Source organism: Musca autumnalis, unplaced genomic scaffold (genome assembly GCF_047663935.1).
Source record: "Musca autumnalis isolate F117 unplaced genomic scaffold, ASM4766393v1 scaffold_4, whole genome shotgun sequence".
Taxonomy (NCBI): Eukaryota; Metazoa; Arthropoda; class Insecta; order Diptera; family Muscidae; genus Musca; species Musca autumnalis.
Genome location: NW_027411977.1, coordinates 65576374 through 65602115, shown reverse-complemented (window position 1 = coordinate 65602115; position 25742 = coordinate 65576374). Strand labels below are relative to the sequence as shown.

The 25742-nt window shown below is 37.2% G+C and overlaps 2 protein-coding genes across 3 annotated transcripts in view; both read left to right on the top strand.

Annotated features, from left to right (window-relative positions):
• unc-13-4A (BAI1 associated protein 3) overlaps positions 1–24892 on the top strand; it is a 595010-nt gene extending 570118 nt beyond the window's left edge. For both annotated transcript variants that reach the window (XM_073987488.1, XM_073987489.1), the window contains 3 exons: positions 6313–7702; positions 7902–8148; positions 24490–24892. In XM_073987488.1, coding sequence (XP_073843589.1) covers positions 6313–7702; positions 7902–8148; positions 24490–24581 — 1729 coding nt within the window. In that variant the 3' untranslated portion in view covers positions 24582–24892. The remainder of the gene's footprint in view (positions 1–6312; positions 7703–7901; positions 8149–24489) is intronic.
• On the top strand, positions 12881–24623 carry LOC141404159 (stress-activated protein kinase JNK-like). The gene is made up of 2 exons (XM_073987490.1): positions 12881–14063; positions 24490–24623. The coding sequence occupies exon 1, from the start codon at positions 12929–12931 to the stop codon at positions 14024–14026; it is 1098 nt and encodes a 365-aa protein (XP_073843591.1). The 5' UTR covers positions 12881–12928; the 3' UTR covers positions 14027–14063; positions 24490–24623.
• Positions 24893–25742: the final 850 nt, after the last annotated feature.

The window sequence follows — 25742 nt, the reverse complement described above, 5'->3', positions numbered from 1 at the left end:
AAAGTTTTTGGATTATTTTTTCAAATGTTTACAAGTCCTTGTTGTGTGTGGGATGTAAAGGATAAATGTTCTCAAGGCTTTTGCAAAGCAAGAGAACAAAATAGAAAACGGACACACTGTAATAACCAAACAAGCAGAAAAAAAACATTGAGAAAAGTAAACGATTTTCTGTTGTGTGCAATGAAGCTGAGTATAAGGAGGATGTAAAGTAATTTCCATATTGTTCTTGTGCTACACAAAATACAGATAGTTTACGTTTATTTCTATGCAATTTTCATAGTAATGATGTTCTTTCTGAGGAAATAGAAAAAAATGGGGTTTCCACCCCTCTTTCATGAAATATATAAAGAGAAGCAAATTGTTTTCTGTGTTTAAACAAATATGAAATAAGTAAAAAACCGTGAGCATATTATGTTCTGAACTAAAATGGAATAGTTAGCTTGCTTTCGGAGAAGTTTTGTGACTTCAAGTGTCAAATACTACCAGTTATTTCGGCCACAAAATGTAGCTAAAAATACCTAAAATAAAGAGGTATAGTTTCGTAGGGGCTATACGAGTATACGAGTATGTTCCTCTATTGCCAATTTTTGATGGAAAATTTATGTATCCAGTGGGAACCTCAAGTGTCAAATACCCTTTAGTTTGGCCATATATGTAGCTAAAAACCTCAAAATACCTAAAATCGGGAAGTACCGTCTCGTGGCTGCAGTCAAAAAAATGTAGACAAAGTCCTCAAAATACCGAAAATCGGGAGGTACCGTTATATGGGGCTGTACCAAAACATGGACTTATATTGAAAATTTTTGGTGCAGAAGTTTCATGGCTGCACGGAATCTCACATGTAAAATAACAGGGAGTTCGTTCAAAAAATTTAGACAAAATCCTCAAAATACTTAAAATTGGAAAATACCGCATATACATATACAGAAACATGGAACTATGTTGACAATTTTTAATGGGGAGGTTTTGAGACCACGTGAATTCTCAAACGCCAAATAACAGGCAGTTCTGTCAAAAAATGTAGCTAAATTTTAAAAATACCTAAAACCAAAAAGGACCGTGATATGGGCGATATATAGAAACGTAGACATATGTTGACAATTTTTATGTGACCACTGTGACCCTCAAGTGTAAAATAACAGGTAGTTCGGTCAAAAAATTTAGCTAAAATCATCAAAATTCCCAAAAACCGGGGAATATACCAACACTATCCGACTCGGGTCCGCATTGCTGGGCCGTTGTTTTGTTTTTAATGGCAACTTTTTAGATATTTTTACTTCATTTATTTGGTTCTCTTGTCAAACCGAGTTATTCATTGAGGATTTTAAATCTATCAAAAGGTTTTATTTGTAATATTTCTTTGCTCAAAAGTCCCTGATCCCCATCTTTATCCTAACGTCAGTTTAAAGACAAATTGTTAAAGTCGAATTCTTCCGCTTATTGTGGCCGTATATATTTTTAGTTTTTCATTGCTGATGCTTTTGTAGCGTTTAACGTCACCGTTTAAGGCAAATTTTAAAATAATCATTCCACTTTTTTAAAATTCTACGGAAATCTGTTCTTTAGTTTTCGAACATTTGTTCGGGGAACAACCACTTGTCCCGCAAATCATTTTGCAAACCGATGCGTTCATGAGTGAGTTTTGAAAATATATCGATTATAAAAATAGAACCCCCTGTCATCCTCAGTTTTCAAGATATGACATATTTAAAAAAGTGGGCGGCATAGTATTTTGCCAGCAAATAAGTCCTAGGGTACCTTGGAGACACAACCACCATTGTCTCCCAAAATTAATGCTCAAATCGATATGGTCATAAGTTTTGCATATATAAAGTTCAAAAAAACAGGACGTGGAGAAGGTGTCCCACCTCCTCCGAAATTCATAACAATATACTTTTCCTCGGGCCAACCTTGAACATTTTCTGCATTATGAAATATTTAAAAAGTGGTCATAGTCGAGACTTTAATCCCAAAAGATGTACCTAGATTCTGATATGCAACCAAAATTTTTCCAAATATAGCGTTTTAAATGTATAGGGTACAGGTAAAAGGTTCAGGGTTAGTACAGGCCCGCGTTTTGATATAGTCACATAACTGTACTTCCCGATTTTCGGAATTTTCAAAGTTTTAGCCACATTATCCAACGGAAATAGCAGAAATTTGGTATAAAGTCTTCATTGAGAAATTAAAACATTCCCGCAGAGAATACTCTGTACCGACGGGAAAGCCTTGAACATGTTCAGCAAATTTCATTAAAAACGGTTCAGTCATTTTGGAGATTAGTATATTTAAAAAGTGGGCGAGATCGGATCTTTAGTCCCAAAAGAAGAAGCTAGATTCTGGGATCCAACCACCATTTTTTTTAATTTAGCGCATTAAATAAATAGAGTACAGCTAAGCGCTACAAGACTAGTATAAGTAGGTCCACGTTTTGATATACTCCCCATAGAACGCTTCCTCCAGATTTTCGGTATCTGTAGGTTTTACTCACATTAATCTCACACACATTATTTTGTTCCCGCTAGAGATATTGCATATTTATCTTACCAAAATGACGGAAATTTTTATGTAACCTCCGTTAGGGCGAGAAAAATTGATTCCAGAAATTTACCGGTATAGGTCTACGTTTTGATACAGCTCCCAAAAAACGGGACCGCCCTATTTTAGGCATGTTTTAGCCACATTATCAAAGCGTAGTGGATGAAATTTGGTTTAGTCTTTTTTAGGGATACAAAACTTCCTTCCAAAAAATTTTCGACACACGTTCACATTTTGATATATCCTCCATAGAGCGGTTCCTCCCGATATACGGTATTTTGCCTTTAGCTTAAAGAATTTTAAGTAAATAATAAAAAAATTTCTATGACACACAAAAAAATATTTGAATATAAATGAAATCACAAATTAATAACATCCCCCCATTCCAGTTGCTGATATTATTCGAATGTTCGGCACAACTATCGAAGACGACTATACTGTCGAATGTTTGGCAAATGTTTGTCGTGTGTACACAAGCACGTTGTTCTTTCGTTCGTCAAAAGTTGGAAAACGGTATCATTTTCGAACACTTGGTGAATGTTTTTTCTTCACAAGAAAAATTGTTTCGAGAAACATTTTTTACTTTGACAATTTTTTTGTTTCGAAAAATAATTTTATGTTGTATAAAATTCCCATTTGATTTTTTCAAATAATTTCGATATAACTGCTACGTATAATATGAACAATAAATGTTGATAAAGACAACATATGGGTAGGTTGCTAAAAAAAAAACTTATGTATTAAGGTTTTCAAAATTTTGACCGTATGAACCGACAAAAATATGACTGGATTAAAGCTCAAAATTTTGCTAAGGCTTTTTTCTATACTATCCTGCGAGAATCATAATACCGATGTAAACAGGACCACTAGGAAAATCATCGGTAAAAATGTCCAAATGATCCTCGAACCACACAAAAATGTTGAACATTTGTGGTACCCCGACGATTGGACAGATAGGGTTCAAATTTGAACATGAACTAAGTTTCGACAATATTTAGAGATCCAAAGTAGGGACCAAATCGGTTGCTGGGTCTATGAGATATCGCGCGTACCCTTTTAGCGAATATTTTTGAACTTTTGACCTATAAGCACCACCTTCGAATTTCATCTAATATTCAAAGAAATATTACAATATCCAAAGTGTGGATGAACGAAGTATTCGGTTCAGCTCTCCAGCCACTACATATGGTGTCATAGGTGCAGTTTTCTCAAGAAGTATGAACTTGCCCTGAAAAAAAAAATTTACTGTCGTAATTGAGGCAGCCAACGCAAGTTTCCTCAACAAAAATCAAAGTGATTCGAGAGCAGTCTTAAAGTGAATTTATCCAAAATTTTGTATACGAGATACCCGAAGGAGTGGACAAATATACTCCATATTATACATATATATATTAGTATGTGTAAAGTATGGTCCAAATCGGTCACTCCCATCAAGAGCTATCGTGCGCACATTTTTTTCTACCATTTTTAAACTTTGGTGGGGAGGTATCTGAAGGTGTGGACCGAAATAACCCATCTTCGAACTTAAACTAAATTTGGAAATTTTGGACTGAATCGGCAGATCCAACCACTACAAACGGTGTCATAGGGATTTTTTGCAACTCTATTTTCTCATATTATGGACTTGCCCCTAATAAAACTTGTACCGTCGTAAGAAAGGCAGTGAATACAAGTTGCTATAACAAAATTTTGTGTGGGAGGTACCCGAAGAAGTGGCTCATATTAGAACCTCATCTAAGCCTGGTAAAAACTCCACGATGTGCAAAGAACGGACCAAATCGATCCCTTCCTTCAAGAGTTATCGTGCGCACAACTTTTCCGAACATTTTAGCACTTTTGTGGGGGAGATACCGGAAGGAGTGGACCGAAATAACCCATCTTCGAACTTAAACTAAATTTGAACAAAATATTAAGAAAGCCAAATTTTGGACGGAATCGGTTGATCCGTTCGAGAGTTATCGTGTGCTCCAGCCAGACAGACGGACGGACATGGCTAAATCAACTCCAAATTGTCTGTCGTATGAACGTGTATATACCCTCGTACACATCAAGGAACTCCACAAAAAAAAATGTTTTTCGCCACTATCGCAGAAACTGTCGTCATTCATTCGCTAATAACGCTATGCAACACTGAAAATGCAAACAACTTCTAGTATGCAGTTTTTGAAAGTACATATTTAGACTACAACAACCCTAGTAGTGTTTTGTCCTGTCAGATCGAGTTCGGATTTTATGGCCTCATCTAAACCAGGGCTAAATCTAAATTTGTTTGCATTTATCAGGCCTTTATCTCAAATACGAATAGGAATGTGGCCTTGCTGTCTTTAACAATATTGTTGGCCTAAACTAGCAGAACTTATCTTTTGAAAAAACATAAGAAAAACTCCATCTAGGGCATCAAAATCTATAAAATATAGAAAATTTGCTGCTGAAACTCTGGTCAGTATCGGCTAAAATATTGGGAGTTGAACTTTTTGCAAAAATCTTCCAAATAAAGTTCTCAACAATTCATTAGAACATTCTGAAACTCTAAAATGCTTACTTTATGTTGTTTCAGCGGTATTTTGCATCATTTCTTTTACAACACGTATATGAAACACAGTTCACACCAACAGTTTATTCTCCCATTTCGGATTTCACTAAATTATTGACATTTTCCAGGGAATATTTTTCGAAAAGATAATATTCAGAAAAAATTAACGGTTGTGGAGATACAAAATGTATAAAAATTGTGGCATTTTTGCATATATTTTGAAATCTAAGACAATAAAATATATTTTATTCTTGTCCTTACCTACAAATTTGCTTCAGAGGTCAGAAGAAGATTCGCATTGGCTTCAGAGATATAGCCCCGAATTTCTTCAAAAACTCAATATTTAACCATGTTTAGATGGGGCCACAAAATCCGAGCTGGATCTGCCACAACAAAACCCAACGAGGGATTCTTGTCGATTGGGTCTGTTCTTTCAAAAAATCATCAGTTCGAATTGTTTGCACAAGATTATTGCCGTAAAGTAAGCGTGGTCGTAAACAAAGAATTATGTAACCTATTTTCGCCAGAGGCCATCCCTGTATTTTCGTGGAAAATTTCATGAAAATCGGATTTCAGTCTATACGGAACATACAAACATTGTTTTATGTATGTAAAGTAGATGATGAATTTCTTTTAAAATGTTAGCTGTTTCAAAAAATAAAGTATGTCAGAACCTTCCTTTATATTTTATTAACATTTTAAGACAAAACGCGAAACAAATCGGTTGTAAATTGGTTGAGTTTTTATATCTTTCAAACATAGATAAAGCTAAAATAAAAAATGTCCATATACACTTTTTGCTAAAAAATTTAAAACAAGGTGGAAATAAATAAGTCGACAACAAAAGCCTCCAACGAAATGTGAGGAAACAATTTACATTCTTTAAAATATATTTTTGAAAATTTTCGCGGATTTTTCGCGATATCTCAAAAATAAAATACGTCAGATCCTTCCTTGGATAAATACGAACATTTTAAGACAAACGTGAAACAAATCGGTTGTAAATTGGTCGAGTTTTTCATTAACGTACGAACGATAAAGGTCCTTCGAACTTCACATGCATATGGAAGAACATTCTGGTACAAAAATATAGCGTTCTAGTTATTTTGTGGACGCTAGTGTGATTACAACAGGCGGACAGACGGACATGGTAGTATGTAGCTTAGTTTTAATCTTAGTTTAAGAAATGTTTTGAAATTTTTTAAATCACATTTGCTTTCCTCTCTCCCTCTTCCTTACAGCACAAATGGTATTCAATACTTTAGCATAGTTTACAAACAATTCGATGCCTTAATCGGTGAAGAGATCTATCATCGTATGGAGGCGGGACAAATACCTGGTATTATACTTAACAATGCTCACTATCCGATAGTTGATGCTGAGAACGAATCAATTGAGATCAAACCCTTTGAGCTTTTCTTGGCTTTGCAAGAATTTTGTCAATTAAAACGTTTTCTTTCGGTCCAGCCTCAACCGCCAGAGAAGCCGCTGGCCTTGGCACAATGTCATGAATGGTTTTTGCCCACATTTGAACGTTGTATGGCGGTGAGCAAAGCTAAGGCACTGCAACGGATTCGGGCAGCCATTCGACTGGATGCCATCTGTGAGGGTGAACGTGTGGTACGCTATAGTTCTTCGTCGGTTGATACCGCCTCGACTTTGGTGAATATAAAAGAATTTTGGAAAATCATCAGTTGGCCCGATGATGAGACGGGCATAATGTTGGAGTCACAACTCATCGATTTGGTGTGCTCAACCGCCATGCATTATTGTGACTTGATTCACACTGCTCTGGCGGATAGTGGTTACTATGAGATTCAGGGGCCTTTCCGTTGTTCGGATGATATGTGTGTAACGGTTAACAACTTGGAATATGTACGTTTCACTTTATCGGATTTTCGTTCTGATGATAATCCGCTCGAGGAGAACGCTGATAATCTACTCGAAACAAGTTTGGCCCACATGGAGAGTCGTTGTGAAAGAATTCTCTCAAAATTGGCACCACTAATGCAAATGTCTTTGCAAAAGGCTGTATTCCATTTGGCTTGGTCACCAGACTCTCTGCCCGCCAATCAAGCCATAGTACCACTATTGGAATATATGGATTCACATTTGGGAGCTTTAAATAGTGCTTTACTACCCAAAAATTTTAATCGAGCTTTACGTTTTGTATGGAAAACCGTACTGGGTGAAATGTCAAGACAAATGGAAACCGGTGATGATTCGGAGAAACCATCGAATTTTCACAAACGTTTGTATGAGGCTCTTCAACTGTTGGTGGACTTTTTCCATGCCGAGGGTCAGGGTTTGGCTCTGGAATATCTACACTCGGAAGATTTCTGGCACATTGAACAGCGTTTACAATTTCACAAAACCGAAACATGGCGTCTCATCGATATGTATCATCTCAGCCGTTTAAGGGAACAATATATGACCCAATTACCCGGACCCTATGGTTCGTTGACAGTGCGTGCCTATCTCAATCATGATTCGTTGTGTGTGGAAGTTTTACATGGACGCGATATTGTGCCATTGGATCCGAACGGTTTCAGTGATCCGTTTGTCATTATTGAACTGTTGCCACGACGAATTTTCGGCCATTGCATGGAACAACAGACAAATGTACATAAGGTGAGTGGAGAAACAATATTTCCAGAAATTTATTTATTTATTTATTATTATATTAACTTGTAGTAAATACAATGTTAATAAGACATAGCATTGGCTGCAATGGCCATCAGCTAACCCAGAAATTTATTGAATTCTTAAAACAAACAATATTACAACTGTCGTTTACATTGTTGTGTTTTATTCCTTTTTTCAATTTTAGAAAACCTTAAATCCCATCTTTGATGAATGCTTTGAATTCTCTGTCACGCTGGAACAGTGTTTGGTTGAAGGTGCCATGATTTGTTTCACAGTCATGGATCATGATGTAATTACGGCAAATGATTTTGGTGGTGAAGCTTTCTTGGCATTGGGAAATATTCCCGGTGTCGCTGATTATAGTACGAGCGTGGAAAATTTCCATGGTCTAAAACAAATTGAATTGCCGTTAATACAACAAACTGACAAAAGTAAGTATTGATATTTTAGTGCAATGTAATTGGCGTATAAATATTTACATTAGGGTGTCCCACAAAACCCAAAATATTTTTATTGAAATTCATATTCAATTTTTTTTTCATTTTTATCCAATACCCTTAATAAGATATATTATGGCGATCGGCTAACAATGACAAGTGCCAAATCTACCTCCAATATTTCCTTAGTAGTTTTAATGGAACCAATAGATTAGATTTTCGCGAAATCTATTTATAGGTCACATTTACTATCTACTCGATAAAATTTGTGAAAATCGGCTAAGATTATGCCTAAAGGTTTTAGTAGTTAGACAAATTTAGGAACATTTTCCAACTGAATTAGCTCTAATTTGATATGGTCATAAAATGTCCTTACAATAGTATTTGTGGCATTGGTCCAAATTTTATTCCGACAGACGTATACCTTTCAAATAGGTCGCACAAATTTGGAATTATGTTATTCTTTAAAAATACAGAGTTTGTTGAATACCCTGCGTAGCTTCCTGCTCCTATCGTAAACAGCTAAGTAGTACGTTTTTAATATCATCTGCTATGGATCCATGATCTTATTATATATGTACATACATACATATATTTGTAGAAAGCCATTTTAGTTTTAACCAGATTACCGTGCATGGCTTTGTATGTCATATATTTGGCGTTTGACAGTTTGGTAGCATTTCTCGGGCTCAATTATTACATCTCGTTTTTTTTCGAACTCCCGTTTTGTCATACTTTCCTTTTTCATGTGAAAACGGTATACGAGGCTTGTATACTATAGAAGACCAATATAGGAGTCTTCTATGCTATAGAAGACATCCATAGTACGCTTCAGTACTATAGAAGACCCCCAGAGGAGGATTCTATACTAAATATGATCTCCGTAGCAGGCTTCTATACTATAAGATACCTCCGAAGGGGGCTTCTATACTAAAGAAGACCTTCGAAGGAGGCTTCTATACTATAGAAGACCTCCGTAGGAGGCTTTTATGCTATAGAATACCTTCGTAGGCTGCTTCATACTACAGAAGACCTTCGTAGGAGGCTTTTATACTATAGAAGACCTCCGCAGGAGGCTTTTAAACTCTATAAGACTACCGTAGGAGGCTTCTATTCTAGGAGCCTCCGTAGGAAGAGATGACTTCCGTTATAGGCTTCTATACTATAGAATACCTCCCTAGGAGGCTTCTATACTATAGAAGACTTCCCTAGGAGACTTCTATACTATAGAATACCTCCCTAGGAGGCTTCTATACTATAGAAGACGTCCCTAGGAGGCTTCTATACTATAGAAGACCTCCCTAGGAGGCTTCTATACTATAGAAGACATCCCTAGGAGGCTTCTTTCCTATAGAAGACCTCCCTAGGAGGCTTCTATACTATAGAAGACCTCCCTAGGAGGCTTCTATACTATAGAATACCTCCCTAGGTGGCTTCCATACTATAGAAGACCTCCCTAGGAGGCGTCTATACTATAGAAGACCTCCCTAGGAGGCTTCTATACTATGGACGACCTCCCTAGGAGGCTTCTATACTATAGAAGACCTCCCTAGGAGGCTTCTGTACTATGGAAGACCTCCCTAGGAGGCTTCTATCCTGTAGAAGACCTCCATAGGAGGCTTCCATACTATAGAAGACCTCCCTAGGAGGCTTCTATACTATAGAAGACCTCCCTAGGAATCTTCCATACTATAGAAGACCTCAGTAGGAGGCTTCTATACTATAGAAGACCTCCCTAGGTGGCTTCCATACTATAGAAGACCTCTCTAGGAGGCTTCTATGCTATAGAAGACCTCCCTAGGAGGCTTCCATACTATAGAAGACCTCCCTAGGAGGCTTCTATACTATAGAAGACCCCCCTAGGAAGCTTCTATACTATAGAAGACCTCCCTAGGAGGCGTCTATACTATGGACGACCTCCCTAGGAGGCTTCTATACTATAGAAGACCTCCCTAAGAGGCTTCTGTACTATAGAAGACCTCCCTAGGAGGCTTCTATACTATAGAAGACCTCCCTAGGAGGCTTCTATACTATAGAAGACCTCCCTAGGAGGCTTCTATACTATAAAAGACCTCCCTAGGAGGCTTCTATACTATAGAAGACCTCCCTAGGAGGCTTCTATACTATAGAAGACATCCCTAGGAGGCTTCTATACTATAGAAGACATCCCTAGGAATCTTCTATACTATAGAAGACCTCCCTAGGAATCTTCCCTACTATAGAAGACCTCCCTAGGAGGCCTCTATACTATAGAAGACCTCCCTAGGAGGCTTCTATACTATGGACGACCTCCCTAGGAGGCTTCTATACTATAGAAGACCTCCCTAGGAGGCTTCTGTACTATGGAAGACCTCCCTAGGAGGCTTCTATCCTGTAGAAGACCTCCATAGGAGGCTTCCATACTATAGAAGACCTCCCTAGGAGGCTTCTATGCTATAGAAGACCTCCCTAGGAGGCTTCTGTTCTAGGAGACCTCTGTAGAAGGAGAAGACTTCCGTAGGAGTCTTCTATACTATAGAAGACCTCCGTAGGGGGATTCTTTACTTTAGAAGACCTCCGTAGGAGGCTTCTTTATTATAGAAGACCTCCATAGGAGGCTTCTAAATTCTGGAAGACCTCCATAGAAGGCTTCTATACTGTAGAAGACCTCTGTAGAAGACCTCCGTGGGAGGCTTCTATACTATAGGAGGCCTCTGTAGTAGGCTTATACACTATAGAAGACCTCCGTAAGAGGCTTATACACTATAGAAGACCTCCGTAAGAGGTTTCTATACTATAGAAGACATCGGTAGGAGGCTTTTATACTATAGAAAACCTTCGTATGAGGCTTTTATGCTATAGAAGACCTCCTTAGGAGTATTTTATGCTATAGAAGACCTCCGTAGGAAGCTTCTATACTACAGAAGACCTCCGTAGGAAGCTTCTATACTATAGAAGACCTCCGTAGAAGACCAATGTAGGAGGCTTTTATACTATTAGAGACCTATATACTAAGATACATATACAAGACCTCCGTAGGAGGCTTTTATACTATTGAACACCTCCGCAGGAGGCTTTTATACTATAGAATACCTACGTAGGAGGATTTTATACTATAGAAGACCTACGTAGGAGGCTTCTTTACTAGATAAGGCCTTCGTAGGAGGCTTCCATACTACAGAAGACCTTCTACACTATAGAAGACCTCCCTAGGGGGCTTCCATACTGTAGAAAACCTTCTACACTATACAAGACCTCTGTAGGAGGCTTCTGTACTATAGAATTCCTTTGTAGGATGCTTCTATACTATCGAAGACCTCCGTAGGAGACTTGTATACAATAGAACACCTCCGTAGGAGGCTTCTATAGAATAGAAGACCAACGGCAGGCAGCTTCTATAGAATAGGAAACTCCGTATGCGACTATATAAAAGAAGAACCCCAGTAGGAGGCTTCTATAGAATAGAAGAATCCCGTAGGCGTCTTCTATAGAATACGAGAACCCCGTAGCCGGCTTATTATACCAAAAAATGGACCGACATGACCATTTTTTGTACCAATGCTTTATTTTTATTTTGTTTTTCTGTTTGTAACACATCGAACGAATCATTTGCGACCATATAAAGTATATACATTCTTCATAAGGATAAAATTCTAAGACGATCTAGCCTTGTCCGTTTGTTGTAACCACTCTAGCGTTCGTAATAATTGAGCTAGAGCGCTACATTGTTGCACCGTAGGCATGTCAAGTTCGAAGATGGGCTATATCGGAACACTTTTTGGTATATCCCCCATATAACGATACCACCCGATTTTCGATATTTTTTGGGTTTTCCCCCAAATAACGGTATAGCCTCCAAATAACGGTATCTTCCGATTATCGTTATTTGAGGATATTAGCTAAAATTTTTAAGGAACTACCTGTAATTTGACAGTTGATGTTCCTAAAAACTGTCAACATAAGAACGGTACCTCCCGGTTTTCGGTATTTTGTGAATTTTAACCTCTCGATTTTCACTTTGATATAGCCCCATAAATGGTTCCCTACCGATTGAATACTTTTACATACATGCTTGTTTGCCTTATTTAGGTATCAGTGATCGCAAAATATCTTAAATAATTATTCCGTTTTAGCTCAGAACATATTTTTGACGAAGGGTATAAAAAGTTCAGCCCGGCCGAACTTAACGATTTTTTACGGTTAATCTTGCGAAGTATAGCACATCATATTGGGGACCTTAGGTTAAGGCTATATAAGTTTAAAGTTAAGTTTGCCCTGAGAACCCAAAACCCTTTCGGGATTGGGGTCTGCTAATCGAATACAATCACCCCAATTTTTGTCGCACATTTTTATTGATTCTGAAACGTATAGTAATGCACTGATACAGCTGTGATTGGCCAGATAAAACTAGAGTAGTATCGATATTTGTCAAAATTCCTTGTTTGTCTTCTTCTTAATTCTTTTCAACTGTATGAAATAAGTGTTTGTAGTGACAATAGTATTGATACAACAAAATTGCAAACTTTGCTTTCTCCGCTAATCAGTTTAAACACCCATATTAACTGCTAATGAATACGTTTTCAGTTCTCCATCACAAAAAAGATCGACATCATATTCATAAGTTTTGTGTATTTGTTTTATATGACCACAAACCACATTTAAAAATAAAAATAAATAAATTTTACCAAGCTAGACAACATAATGAACTTGTTGTTTTATTGTTATCAGTAAACCAATCTTCACTTGTAAACCAAACGTTTAGAAAAGAAAAGTTCGCAGAGCACGCAGAACAAATATGGAATTCCATAACGTTGAAGTTGGTGATACAATCTTTAGAATACCCACTCGTTATCAAGCGCTGTGTCCGATTGGAATGGGTGCACAAGGTGTTGTGGCCTCAGCTTTGGATACCGAAACGAACACCCGTGTTGCCATTAAGAAGCTTGTGAGACCTTTCCAAAATGTCATTTCAGCCAAGCGTGCTTATCGAGAGTTGAAACTTATGAAACTGGTTAATCACAAGAATATTATTGGTCTCCTCGATGTGTTCTCCCCCCAAGACAATTTGGAGGAATTTCAAGATATTTATTTGGTAATGGAACTAATGGATACTAATCTAAGTGCCATTGTTGGCATTGGCTTGGATCATGATCGCCTCTCATATCTGATATATCAAATGTTGTGTGGCATTCGACATTTGCATTCGGCTGGTATCATACATCGTGATCTAAAGCCCTCCAATATTGTCGTGAATGCCAATTGTACACTGAAAATTCTCGACTTTGGTTTGGCTCGCACTGCAGCTGAAGCTTCATTTATGATGACACCATATGTTGTGACTCGTTACTATCGGGCACCCGAAATTATTGTGGGTATGCCATATAAGGAAAATGTGGACATTTGGTCAGTGGGCTGTATTATGGGTGAATTAATACGCGGCAGTATTCTGTTTAAGGGCTCTGATCACATGGATCAATGGACAAAAATTATTCAGCAAATTGGCACTCCAGATCGAGATTTTTGTGCCGAATTACGTCCAGTTGTGCGCCAATATGTTGATAGTTTACCCCACTGTGATGGATATTCCATTGAACGCTTGTTTCCAGACTCCCTTTTCAATTACAATTTGGAAAACGATGATGTTGCAAATCAAGGAAGCACCGATGAAGCAAGAGATTTATTGGCTCGCATGCTAACCATTAATCCCGCACATCGAATATCAGTAGATGAAGCTTTAAACCACAGCTATATTAATGTGTGGTATGATGCAGATGAAGTTAATGCTCCCATAGTTCAAGGCGGCCCTAATCTGAATATAGATCAAGAAGAACATGACATTGACGAATGGAAGAAAATTATTTTTGATGAAGTAACGAATTTTAAAAGTAATTAAATAAGAAATAAATACTTTTTGAAAATATAGGAAATTGGTAAGTGCTTAGTTATGTCATTTATAAACAATATATGTGAATCCATGTCATTCAAACTTTTTTGCTTTGTTCGATAATGCATCAATAACATTGGATTTTCATAATGATTAATTAGAAAAACCTAAGTGAAATACAATGAATCATCGCCCGGTAATATAATATAAATAATAATAACATTTTCCAGTGGCATTCCTGGTGCAAATTTTCAAATCTTGGGAGATCATATTTGGGAGAAGGAATTTAGTCTTATGGCAAATGAGAGTATATGCACTTGCAGACGGGCTAAAATGTGTCTCAACAAAAAACTACTTTTATAACCCATATGTATTTACTTTGTCCATAACTCTGCAACCGGGTTACCGATTTGGCCCAATACACTTCTACACTTAGGTAAAGTTCGAAGATAGGATATATCCCGCTACACGGAAAAAAATGCCTCTCTAATATACATATGTCCCAAACATATTTTGCAGCAAACATATATTTGCTTGCAACCAGTCCCAAACATAACATATGTTTTGGTCCTGCAAACAATTGTATGTTTGGGTGCAATAATATAAATACAAACCAAAAAGTGACAAAAAACAAACACATGCACCAGTGGGAGTTTACTGAGAGCAAGGGAGCGTAAATAAGCGCTCACGGGGCTCTCTAACATACACACACACAGTTATAAATGGTGGTCGTTTATTCAAATACATAGAAATAACAAACACAACAAGTAAAAAAGTATCAGTCGGCTTTGCCGACAGAGATATACCCTCAGCCTGCAAATTGAAACACTTTTTCACAAAAAACTTATGTATTTAGGAGGTTTCAAAATTTTGGTCGTATGAAACGACAAAAAATTTGATTAGGATTAAAGTTCAAAAATTTTGCGGAAAAGGTACTTAAAGGAATGGACCGACATAGACCATGGAGGTGCCATAGGAGGTTTTTAACCCTTCGGGCTGTTTTCTCAAGAAGTATGGACTTGCCCCTGAAACCACTTTTACCATCGTAATTGAAGCAGCGAATGCAAGTTGCTTCAAAAATCAAAGTGATTCAATAGCAGGTCTTAAAGTGAACTTATCCAAAATTTTGTGTGGGAGGTACGGGATGGAGTGGACAAATATAGTCCATATTCGAACCTGATCTATATCTGGTAGATATTATGAGAATGTGTAAAGTATGGACCAAATCGGTCACTCCCATCAAACGTTATCGTGCGCACAATTTTTCCGAATATTTTTGAACTTTTGTGGGGTAGGTACCTGAAGGAGAGGACCGATATGGCTTATCTACGAACTTAAACTATGTTTGGAAACAATATTACGAAGGCCAAATTTTGGCCGGAATCGGCATTTCCGTTCGAGAATTGTCTTGCGCTTCCACCCATAAACATGGTGTCATAGGGTTTGTTTTTCAACTTTCAGGCTATTTTTTCAGGAAGGATGGACTAGCCCCTGAGGAAACTTGTACCTTCATATAGGGGACAGTGAATACAAGATGTTACAACAAAAACCAAGGCGATTCGAGAGCGGGTCCTAAACTGAACTTTTCCGAAATTTTGTGTGGGAGGTACTCGAAGGAGTATACCGATTGAGTCCATATTGGAACCTCATCTAAGTCTGGTAGAAATTTCATAATGTGCAAAGCATGGACCAAATCGGTTAATCCCTTCAAGAGTTATCGTAAGCACAAATTTTCCGAACATTTTCGAACTTCTGTGGGGGAGGTACCAGAAGGAGTGGACAGATATAATCCATCTTTGAACTTTAACTAAGTTTGGACAAAATATTACGAAATCCAAATTTTGGACCGAATCGGCAGATCCGTTCGAGAGTTATCTTGCGCTCCAACCACTACACACGGTGTCATAGGGTTTTTTGTAACTTTCAGGAAGTATGGACTTGCGCCTAATGAAACTTACAGCGTCGTATAGAGGACAGCGAATACAACTTGCGTAAACAAACATCAAAGCGATTCGAGACCAGGTCCTAAACTGAACTTTTCCGAAATTTTGTGTGGGAGGTACCCGAAGGAGTGGACCGATTGAGTCCATATTGGAACCTCATCTAAGTTTCGTAGAAATTACACGATGTGCAAAGTATGGACCAAAGCGGTTATTCCCTACAAGAGTTATCGTGCGCACAAGTTTTGCGACAATTTTTGAACATTTGTGGGGGAGGTACCTGAAGGAGTGGACCTGTATGGCCCATCTTCGAACTTAAATCGAATCTGGACAAAATATTTCGATACCCAAAATTTGAACCGAGTCGATTGATCCGTTTGAGAGTTATCGTGCGCACCAGCCAGCCAGACAGACAGACGGATCTACTCAAAATTGTCTGAAACGGATATCGTACAAACATACTTGGGGTCTAAAACCATTATTTCGATGAGGCACATTTTTGGCCGTATCAAAGTGTAAATACCCTCTTTAGCCTAAAGACTGAGGGTATAAAAACAACAACAGACACATATGTAGGTACATAAAAATTCCAAAGAAATACATAACATAAAAGCGGAATGGAATAATTTACAAAAAGAATATATAAAAAATATACATATAAAGATTTTAGTAAATTTTCCGAATTTTGTGGCTAACAGTTCCAGAGATGTAAAAACAAATGTGCAAAGAAATGCTCATAACTTCGTTTTTTTATTTTTTGTTGTTTTATCAGCTATCTAATAAAAAATATAAAAAAAAACTGCACAGTGGGATTGGATGGAATTTTCGCGATTTTAAATTTAAAATCAATTTTTATAAACGATTGTACTCTTCGATTATCTTAAAATTTTTCTGTATAAAACTACGATTAACCCCGTGTGGCCCGATGTTGCCTGTGGGCAGGTTTGCATGTTTGTGTATGCGTATTTCCCACACCGTTTGAGATATTTATATATACTAAGTGGCTGTCGGTAGATTGATTTCCGAACAATAAAAAAATGGAAATTACTTTTAAATAAATTGCTAGATTGTAGAAGTTATGCTTGTTTAAGTATAAGTAGTCGAGTACAAATTTGGACATGAAATTTCTTAGTGATTTTTTATGTAAAATGCCATTAAATGTCAAACGAATTGAATGATTGCAGCCAACATCTTACTTAGATGTTGATCTCACAAAATAAAAAAAAAAAAACAAACATACAATTTACAGTTACAATTAGTACTTATAAATTTTTGAAATTTGGAAGTTGCCGTTGGGCAACGTTGTGCCATTGTGGTAACAAAGTGGTCACATTAGTGGAAGTCGAAAATGCTGGTTGGTGGTATTCAATGAAGTACAAATGTTAACTGGGGCATTCGGGGTTGTGAAAAATGTTGTATTTATATTAATATTCAAAGATTGGACTTAAATTAAGAGGAGATTGACACAGTTTTTGGTGAATATACATATTATATATCAGGAATTTGTATGATATCAAGCGAATATCTGTTCATATATCGATGACGATAATTTTATGTTTTGGGTGAAGGTCAATATTATCAGGTTTAGAGTCTGCATAAAAAATACAAACTATTTTTCAAACGCTTCTACTCTGAAAAATGTCAATATGAGCATTTCAAGTTATCTGAACACGACCATATACGTTAAAATTGGCTAATTTGTGAACTATATATGTTAAATAGACCAATTTTTCATTCCATTTCCTCTAGAATTAAAAAAAACTAATGAGATGATGCTTTTCCACATCATGAATTATGAAAAATATGACGATAATACAAAGACTTAAAAAACAAACTTTGTTCATTTTTATAACCACAATGGCCCGATGTTGCCCACAGGATGTGCCAGTTCCAAAGGCATCAGTTTGATGTTTCACGCTTTGGTAGACTTCATTCTGTCTCCTGTACATATCGCCTGCCAAAATGCTCACTTTTGACTTATTTTTTCAAGGATATTTTTGATGTCCTTTTTATCCTGGAATGCAATAATTTATAATTATTATATAAAGCCTATACTCTTCTCTTTAATATGACACCAATACCAGCATCATACGACAATTACAAGTATTGAAAATATTTTTTTTGAAAAATGTTGACCTTTGAAATTTGTTTGACCTCTAAAAGGTCAAAACGATGAGAAAACGAAAAATTAAAAATACCATTATACTCCCTTTTGCTATACTTTCAAACGTATATAGTCCGGTTCAAGTGTAAAAAAATTTTTGAAAATTGTCGGAAGGTGTTACTATTTTTTCTTAAATTTTTTTAAATTTGTAAATTCAATAAAAAATTACAAAAAAATAAGAAGAAATAGTAATCATTCGAATACCACTGCCAAAAAGGTCTTAAAATTCTTGTAATTAATCGTATTTTAATACAAAAAATTTCAAGAAAATCGAAGAGTATAATCATTAATAAAAATTGATTTTAAATTTTAAATTGCGAAAATTCCATCCTTTTACCCTTATTAAAGAAATTATTAGTATTTCTTTGCACATAGTTATTATAGAATTTGACATTTTCAAGGCGCGACATCTCTGGAAACGTTACTATTTATGAGGGCGGTTCTGAAACTTCTTAGCCTATCATTTGAAAGAGAATAGTTAGTTTTTCAAAAATATTTTTATTTTTCAATATAATCTCCTGAAACTTCAATACACTTAGTCCAACGCTTTTCTAGCAATTCTATCCCTTGATTAAAATAGTTTTCCTCAAGGTCTTCAAAATAGTGGTTTACAACTGTGATTGGATCTTCATTTGAGGTAAAACGCTTTTCAGCAAGGAATTTTTTTGATTTGGGAAAAGGTAAAAGTCACTGGGAGCTAAATCAGGAGAATGAGGTGGGTGGTCAAGCAACTCGTACTTTAATTCGTTGATTTTAGCCATTGTTAAAACACTCTTGATGAAAAATGATTTTTTTGTGTTGTAAGCGAAGACGTTTTTCTCGAATTTGTACATTTAATTGATCCAGAATGTTGCAATAGTACTCTGAATTTATTGTTTTACCCTTTTGCAGATAGTCAATCAATAAAATACCTTTAAGTCCCAAAAAACCGTTGCCATAACCTTACCAGCCGATTGAATTGTTTTTGCCTTTTTTGGGGCACTTCCTCCAGCTTCAGTCCATTGTATGGATTGTTCTTTTGTCTCTGGAATATAGTGGTGGATCCATGTCTCGTCAACAGTTATGAAACGACGCTTAAAATCCATTTTATTTCGCTTAAAACGATCCAAACAAGCTTGAGAAATGTTCATTCTTATGCGTTTTTGATCGACTGTTAACAAATGCGGCACCCATCTTGCAGAAAGCTTTTTCATCTGTAGTTAAATGGACTCGATCATTTGAGATGCCCATGATATTAGCAATTTCACGCACTTTCACCTAACACATTCACCATATCATTATGAATTTCTTGTACCGATAAACCTATTTTATGTAAATATTTAATGACAGCACGCATTTCTAATTTTTCCATTGTAAAAAAAATGCGGATGCGTCTTTTTTATACACTCAGCATTCATGCTAACGAGGGTATATACACTTTCATACGGGCAAAATTGGCCTCATCGAAATAATGGTTTTAGACCCCAAGTATGTTTGGACGAAATGTGTTTCAGACAATTTGGAGTCGACTGAGCAATGTCCGTCCGTCTGTCTGTCTGTCTGGCTGGCTGGAGCGCACGATAACTCTCGAACGGATGAACCGATTCGGTTCAAATTTTGACTTTCGTAATATTTTGCCCAAACTTAGTTTAAGTTCGAAGATGAGCTATATCGGTCCACTCCTTCCGGTACCTCCCCCACAAATATTCCAAAATGTTCGGAAAATTTGTGCGCACGATAACTCTTGAAGGGAGCAACGGATTTGGTCCATACTTTGCCCATCGTGGAGCGTGTACCAGATTTAGATCAGGTTTTAATATGGACTCAATCGGTCCACTCCTTCGGGTACCTCCCACACAAACTTTCGGATAAGTTCAGTTTAGGACCATGTCTCGAATCGCTTTGATTTTTGTTTAAGCAACTTGTATTCACCACCCCCTACACGACGGTAAAAGTTTCATCAGGGGCAAGTCCATACTTCCTGAGAAAATAGACTGAAAGTTGCAAAAAACCCCTATGACACCGTGTGAGGAGGTTGGATGGCAAAATAACTCTCGAACAGGTCTGCCGATTCGATCCAAAGTTTGGCCTTAGTAATATTTTGTCCAAACATAGTTTAAGTTCGAAGATGAGCTATATCGGTCCACTCCTTCAGGTACCTCCCCCACAAAAGTTCCAAAATGTTCGGAAAAATTGTGCGTACGATAACTCTTGAAGAGAGTGGCCGAATTGGACCATACTTTACACATCCTAATATATCTACCAGATATAGATCAAGTTCAAATATGGACTATATTTGTCCACTCCATCCGGTACCTCCCACACAAAATTTCGGATACATGTTCACTTTAAGACCTGCTTTCGAATCACGTTGATTTTTTCTAAAGCAACTTGCATTCGCTGCCTCCATTGCGATGGTAAAAGTTGTTTCAGGGGCAAGTCAGTACTTCTTGAGCAAACATCCCTGAAGTTGTAAAAAACCCCTATGGTACCATATGTAGTGGCTGGAGATCCATTCTTTTTAGTATCTCCTCCGCAAAACTTTTGATCTTTAATCCTAATCAACATTTTTGTCAGTTCAAACGCCCAAAATTTTTAAAACTCCCTAAATACATGCGTTTTTTGGGAAAAAATTGTTTCAATATACACAGACTGAGGGTATATCTCTGTCGGCAAAGCCGACTGATACTTTTTTACTTGTTGAACACCTGTTTCTATATGCAGGACTTGCCAGATCGAAACAAAATTTAACATGTGTTCATTACAGAGATGGAAGTTACCAAAACACTTAACTTTTTCTGTTTATACCGCGCTTTTTTGCTACGCTAAGAAGTTTCCGAACTGCCCTCGTACTTATTTAGCTGGCCCATTACAGAAGATTTGTTCCATAGACCGAACTAAGAAAAGATCTCCAATTATCTTTGTTTAGTGCTTCGCTTTCTTGAATACCGCGCCTTCTATTCTTTGGCCTGCCAATTATGGGTGCACCGCCATGTGGATCGAATTTATACACCTTTTTAGCGGGTTCATCATCGGTTACCCAGGCTTCAGTGCCATACATCAGCACGGATAGTCTCAGTGTTTTGTAAAGCGTTATTTTGGTTTGACGAGTTGTTGTTTTGTTTTTGAAGTGCTTGCTTAAGCCAAAGTAGCATCCGTTGGCCAATACAATTCTTCTTTTTATTTCACAACTGATGTCGTTTATTGTGTTTACCGCGGTGCCGAGGTATACGAAGTCTTTTACTACCTCAAAATTATAGGAACCAACTTCCACAGTTGGTCCGAGCTCAATGGACGCATTGCCCGTCGACACCATCAACTTGGTCTTCTCGCCGTTTACCGCCAGACCCACTTTAGCAGATTCTCTTTCGACCCTCATAAAGGTATCGGTTACTTCTTTTACTGATCGTCCCATGATCTCTACGAGTATATCATCAGTACAAGCAAGTAAAATGTGGCTATTGGTGTAGATTGTGCCACTTCTTTTGACGTTTGCCTCTCGTATAACCTTTTTCAGCAGGATGTTGAAGAGATCACACAAAAGGCTGTCCCCTTGTCTGAAACCTCTTTTGGTACAAAACTCTTCGGAGAGGTTCTTTCCTATTTTAAATAAAGATCTTTTGTCAGTTAGAGTCATTTTACAAAGCCGAATGAGCTTTGCGGGGATACCAAATTCAGACATGGCCTGGAATATCTTTGAACGTAGTGGGCTGTCGAAGGCTGCTTTATAATCGACAAAAAGTGGTAGGTGTCGATTTGCATCTCTTGGGTCTTCTCCAGGGTAAATATCTGGTCAATGGTGGACTTGCCAGGTCTAAAGCCGCATTGGTATGGCCCAATTATCTCGTTGACCATAGGCTTTAGTCGTTCGCACAATATCCCTGACACGATATTGTAGGCAATCGGGAGTAGACTTAAACCCCTATAGTTAGAGCATACAGTCTTATCTCCTTTTTTATGGACGGGGCACACGATACTCAGGTTCCAATCGTCGTGTACTCGTTCTTCCTGCCAGATGGTGCTAACTATCTGATGAATACACCTTATCAGCGTGTCGCCTCCGGTTTTGAACAGCTCGGCTGGTAAGCCAGCGGCTCCTAATTGTTCCACAAACATCCCATAAGGGACAAGGGAGACTTCTCTCATATCAATGAGTGCACCCCGATTCATATTAGCTCAAAGATATGGGACCTACAGTTTATCGCCGAGTCCGAACGGCGTGTCTAAGACACCACTTCTGTAGAGAAGTTTTACATAGCTAAAATACTCAGGAAATGTCGCCAACATTACTGAGGGGTATTTTGCCACCGTTGAAAAGTGTTTTGATGTTGCCTGGCCGAGGAATCGAACCCACGACCTTATGTGTGCAAGGCGGGTGTGCATACCATTGCACCACGGTGGCACCATCGGCTCCTGCTGCCTTATTATTCTTCAGCCGGTTTATTGCTGCCTTTTCCTCATCTTGGCTGGGCGGTATACATTCAATACCATCTTCTGGGATTGGATCTGTGGTATCTTCGTCGTCTTCAATGGATACCAACAGGTTTGAAAAATGCTCTTTCCATATCCTGAGCACACCATCTGTATCAGTTACCAGATTACCTTGCTGGTCTCTACAGGAGGAGGTGCCTGTACCAAAGCCATCAGTTTGATGCTTCACTCTTTGGTAGAATTTTCTGACTTCAATCTGGCTCCTCTACATCTCGATTTTTTCACACTCCCGCTTTTCCATCTCTCTCTTTTTCCTGCGAAAAAGACGTTTCTCCTCTCTCCTTTTCTCCCGATACCTTTCTCGTGCGCTACGCTTTGCTACGGATTCTAAAATAGCCCTATATGCCGCATTTTTCTCTTCGGTAGCAGCACGACACTCCTGATCATACCATGGATTCCTTGGTTGAGGTCTCTGGAATCCAAGTATGCATTTTGCGGCTGTTTGCATGGAGGGGGCAATGTTTTGCCATGGTCCTGATATGTTATCGGGACGAGGAGTTCTTTGATTAAGCAGTTGGGCCAGTTGAGCGGAATACGCTGTGGCTATCTGTTGTGATTGCAGCTTACCGATGTCTAACTTTCGTGTTGTGTCTGTTCGTACTTTGTTTGCTACGTTTAACCGGGTGCGTACCTTTGCTGCAACTAGGTAGTGGTCCGAGTCTATGTTTGCTCCTCGGAACGAACGCACATCCAACACGCTCGATGAGTGCCTTCCATCTACCACAACGTGATCAATTTGATTTTTTGTTTTCTGATCTGGAGACAGCCAGGTGCCCTTAACTATTGTGTTTTTTGCCGCTGCGAAGTCTATCAGCCTCATGCCAATTTCAGATGTTTCATTGTGAAGACTAAATATTCCGACTGTTGGGCCAAAGATATTTTCTTTTCCAATTTTGGCATTAAAATCTCCTAGAATAATTTTAATGTCATGGACAGGACAACGGTCATATGTTTCTTCTAAGCGCTCATAAAATATATCTTTGGTCTGTTCGTCCTTGTCTTCAGTAGGAGCATGAGCGCAAATAAAGCTGATGTTGAAGAATTTTGCTTTTATTCGAATTGTAGCAGGTCTTTCATTCACGGGTGTGAAGCTGGAGACCAGGTGTTTTAACCTCCGACCAATTTTGTGTCATGGCAGCTATAATACAGTGCGTTGTTGTGACGCCTTTACCAATCCATCGTATTTCCTGTATGGCAGTAATGTCGGCCTAGTACTTTTCAAGTACATCTGCCAATGCATAAACTGCACCTACTCTATAAAGAGTGCGAACATTTCAGGTGCAGATTCGCAGATCATGGTCCTTAAAACGTTTGCGGGGTTCGTCAATTTTATAGGGGTTTGTTTTCTTTTCTTTAGCTTTTTCATAGTATGATGTTTTTTCTAGGGTAGGGTTACTAAAGCGACGCCCAAACCCAAGTTTTTAATATTCGCATGGGTGAACGCGGGGCACATGTTAGCTCACTACCTTAAACGGGTGTTAAAAGCAGTTCCCAAGGTGACACCACGGGGACGTCAGTGTCCACTTGAGATGAAAGAGGGACCAAGATAAATCCTGGGATTTGCCATGTTAATGCCGGTCAGGACCGTTCCTTGGTATCTTCCATCCCCTACGTCACCCTACACCTGGGCCTAATTCGTTTTATTTGGTGTTAAAACGTGTTTCTGACTAATCGGAATTTATCTACGACCATCCTAAACATATATGCATTTGCATAGGATTCCGCTGTCTACTTATAAGATTTAATATATAGCATATCCACTGTGATATATTTTTTAAATAATCAATAGCACTCCACAATTATTTTTTTCTTACATACATATTTATATAGAATAGAATTTAATAACGTCATTATATATGAATATAACCAACTTATTCCTAACCTTATTACCTTTTCAGATCACCCCATATTGCAAATTTTGGAACTTCGTGTCAATGATAAACAAGCACAAGATTTTGTACGCAAACAACGGGATAGAATAATCCAATAAATTATCACAGAAGTAAATTCCCAGAAATAAAAAAAAACAAAATTTTCCGGAATTATGAAACAAAAACTACAATCAAATTGTATGTGTAAGTATAACAACAGAAGAAAAAGAAAATAAAAAATGAAACAAACAAAACAGATGATAATAAAGGCTGGAAAATAAGCATGTTAGACGGAGAAAATATAAAATTTGAAAAAAAGAAACTTAAGAAAAGTTATAAATATTTATGGTGCATTAAAGAAGACGAACACATTAAAATTTCGGTTATAAGAAACTAAAAAACTAAATTATTCAAGGAAAAGATACAAAAAGTGAAAACAAATAACTAAATGAAAACTATAAATTTTTACAGAAGAATGTTATAAATATGGTAAAAAGGAAAAAAATTGAAAATCATTTATTTTACTTCTTATTCTTTGTATTGTTTAGTTTTTTCTATAAATACTAATGCCATGAAATGACAGAATTTAAAGCAAAATGAAGTTATTAAAATGAAAAAAACAATAGTACTAACACTTTGGAACAAGCAAACAAACCAATCCAATTAAATGCAAACTCTTAGGGAATCTTTTTTGAATAAGAATTTTTTTTTTTCCTTTCATAAATGCTTACAAAACCGATCCTTAAATATGTACTAACTGAACCGATAAAAATTAAAACAATATATGCATAATTCAAATTAATGTAAATTAAAACAAAAATACATATTTATGTTATTACAATTATTAACATAAAGTACATAATGCTGATTAATATTAATGTCAACAATTTAAAGTAGAGAAAATATGAGAGTTTTCAGTCAGATTACCTTTAACATCACACCACCTATTTGGGTATAGTAAAATGTTTTAAATTTTGTGTTTTATTTACAACTTGCTGAACCCGGTGTGCTTTGCAGCCCCCTAATATTTTATATACATTTAAAATTTTACATCTCTGGAATCAAATGATTATATAATGTAATAGTTAGGTACATCAATCTTTCAAATATACATATGTATGTAGGAGTGTATATGAAAAATGTATTGATGTAATTACCAATATTAAGTGCGATTTCTTCCTTGTCCAATCAAATATTTCCATTCACCTTTTTGATTCAATTATAAAATTTCCAATTATAAAATATATTGGGCATTTAATTTACAAAAAAGCACCATTTCT

Excerpts from the sequence above, each read along its gene's own strand:
- LOC141404159 (XM_073987490.1), top strand. The coding sequence starts at position 12,929 with ATGGAATTCCATAACGTTGAAGTTGGTGATACAATCTTTAGAATACCC.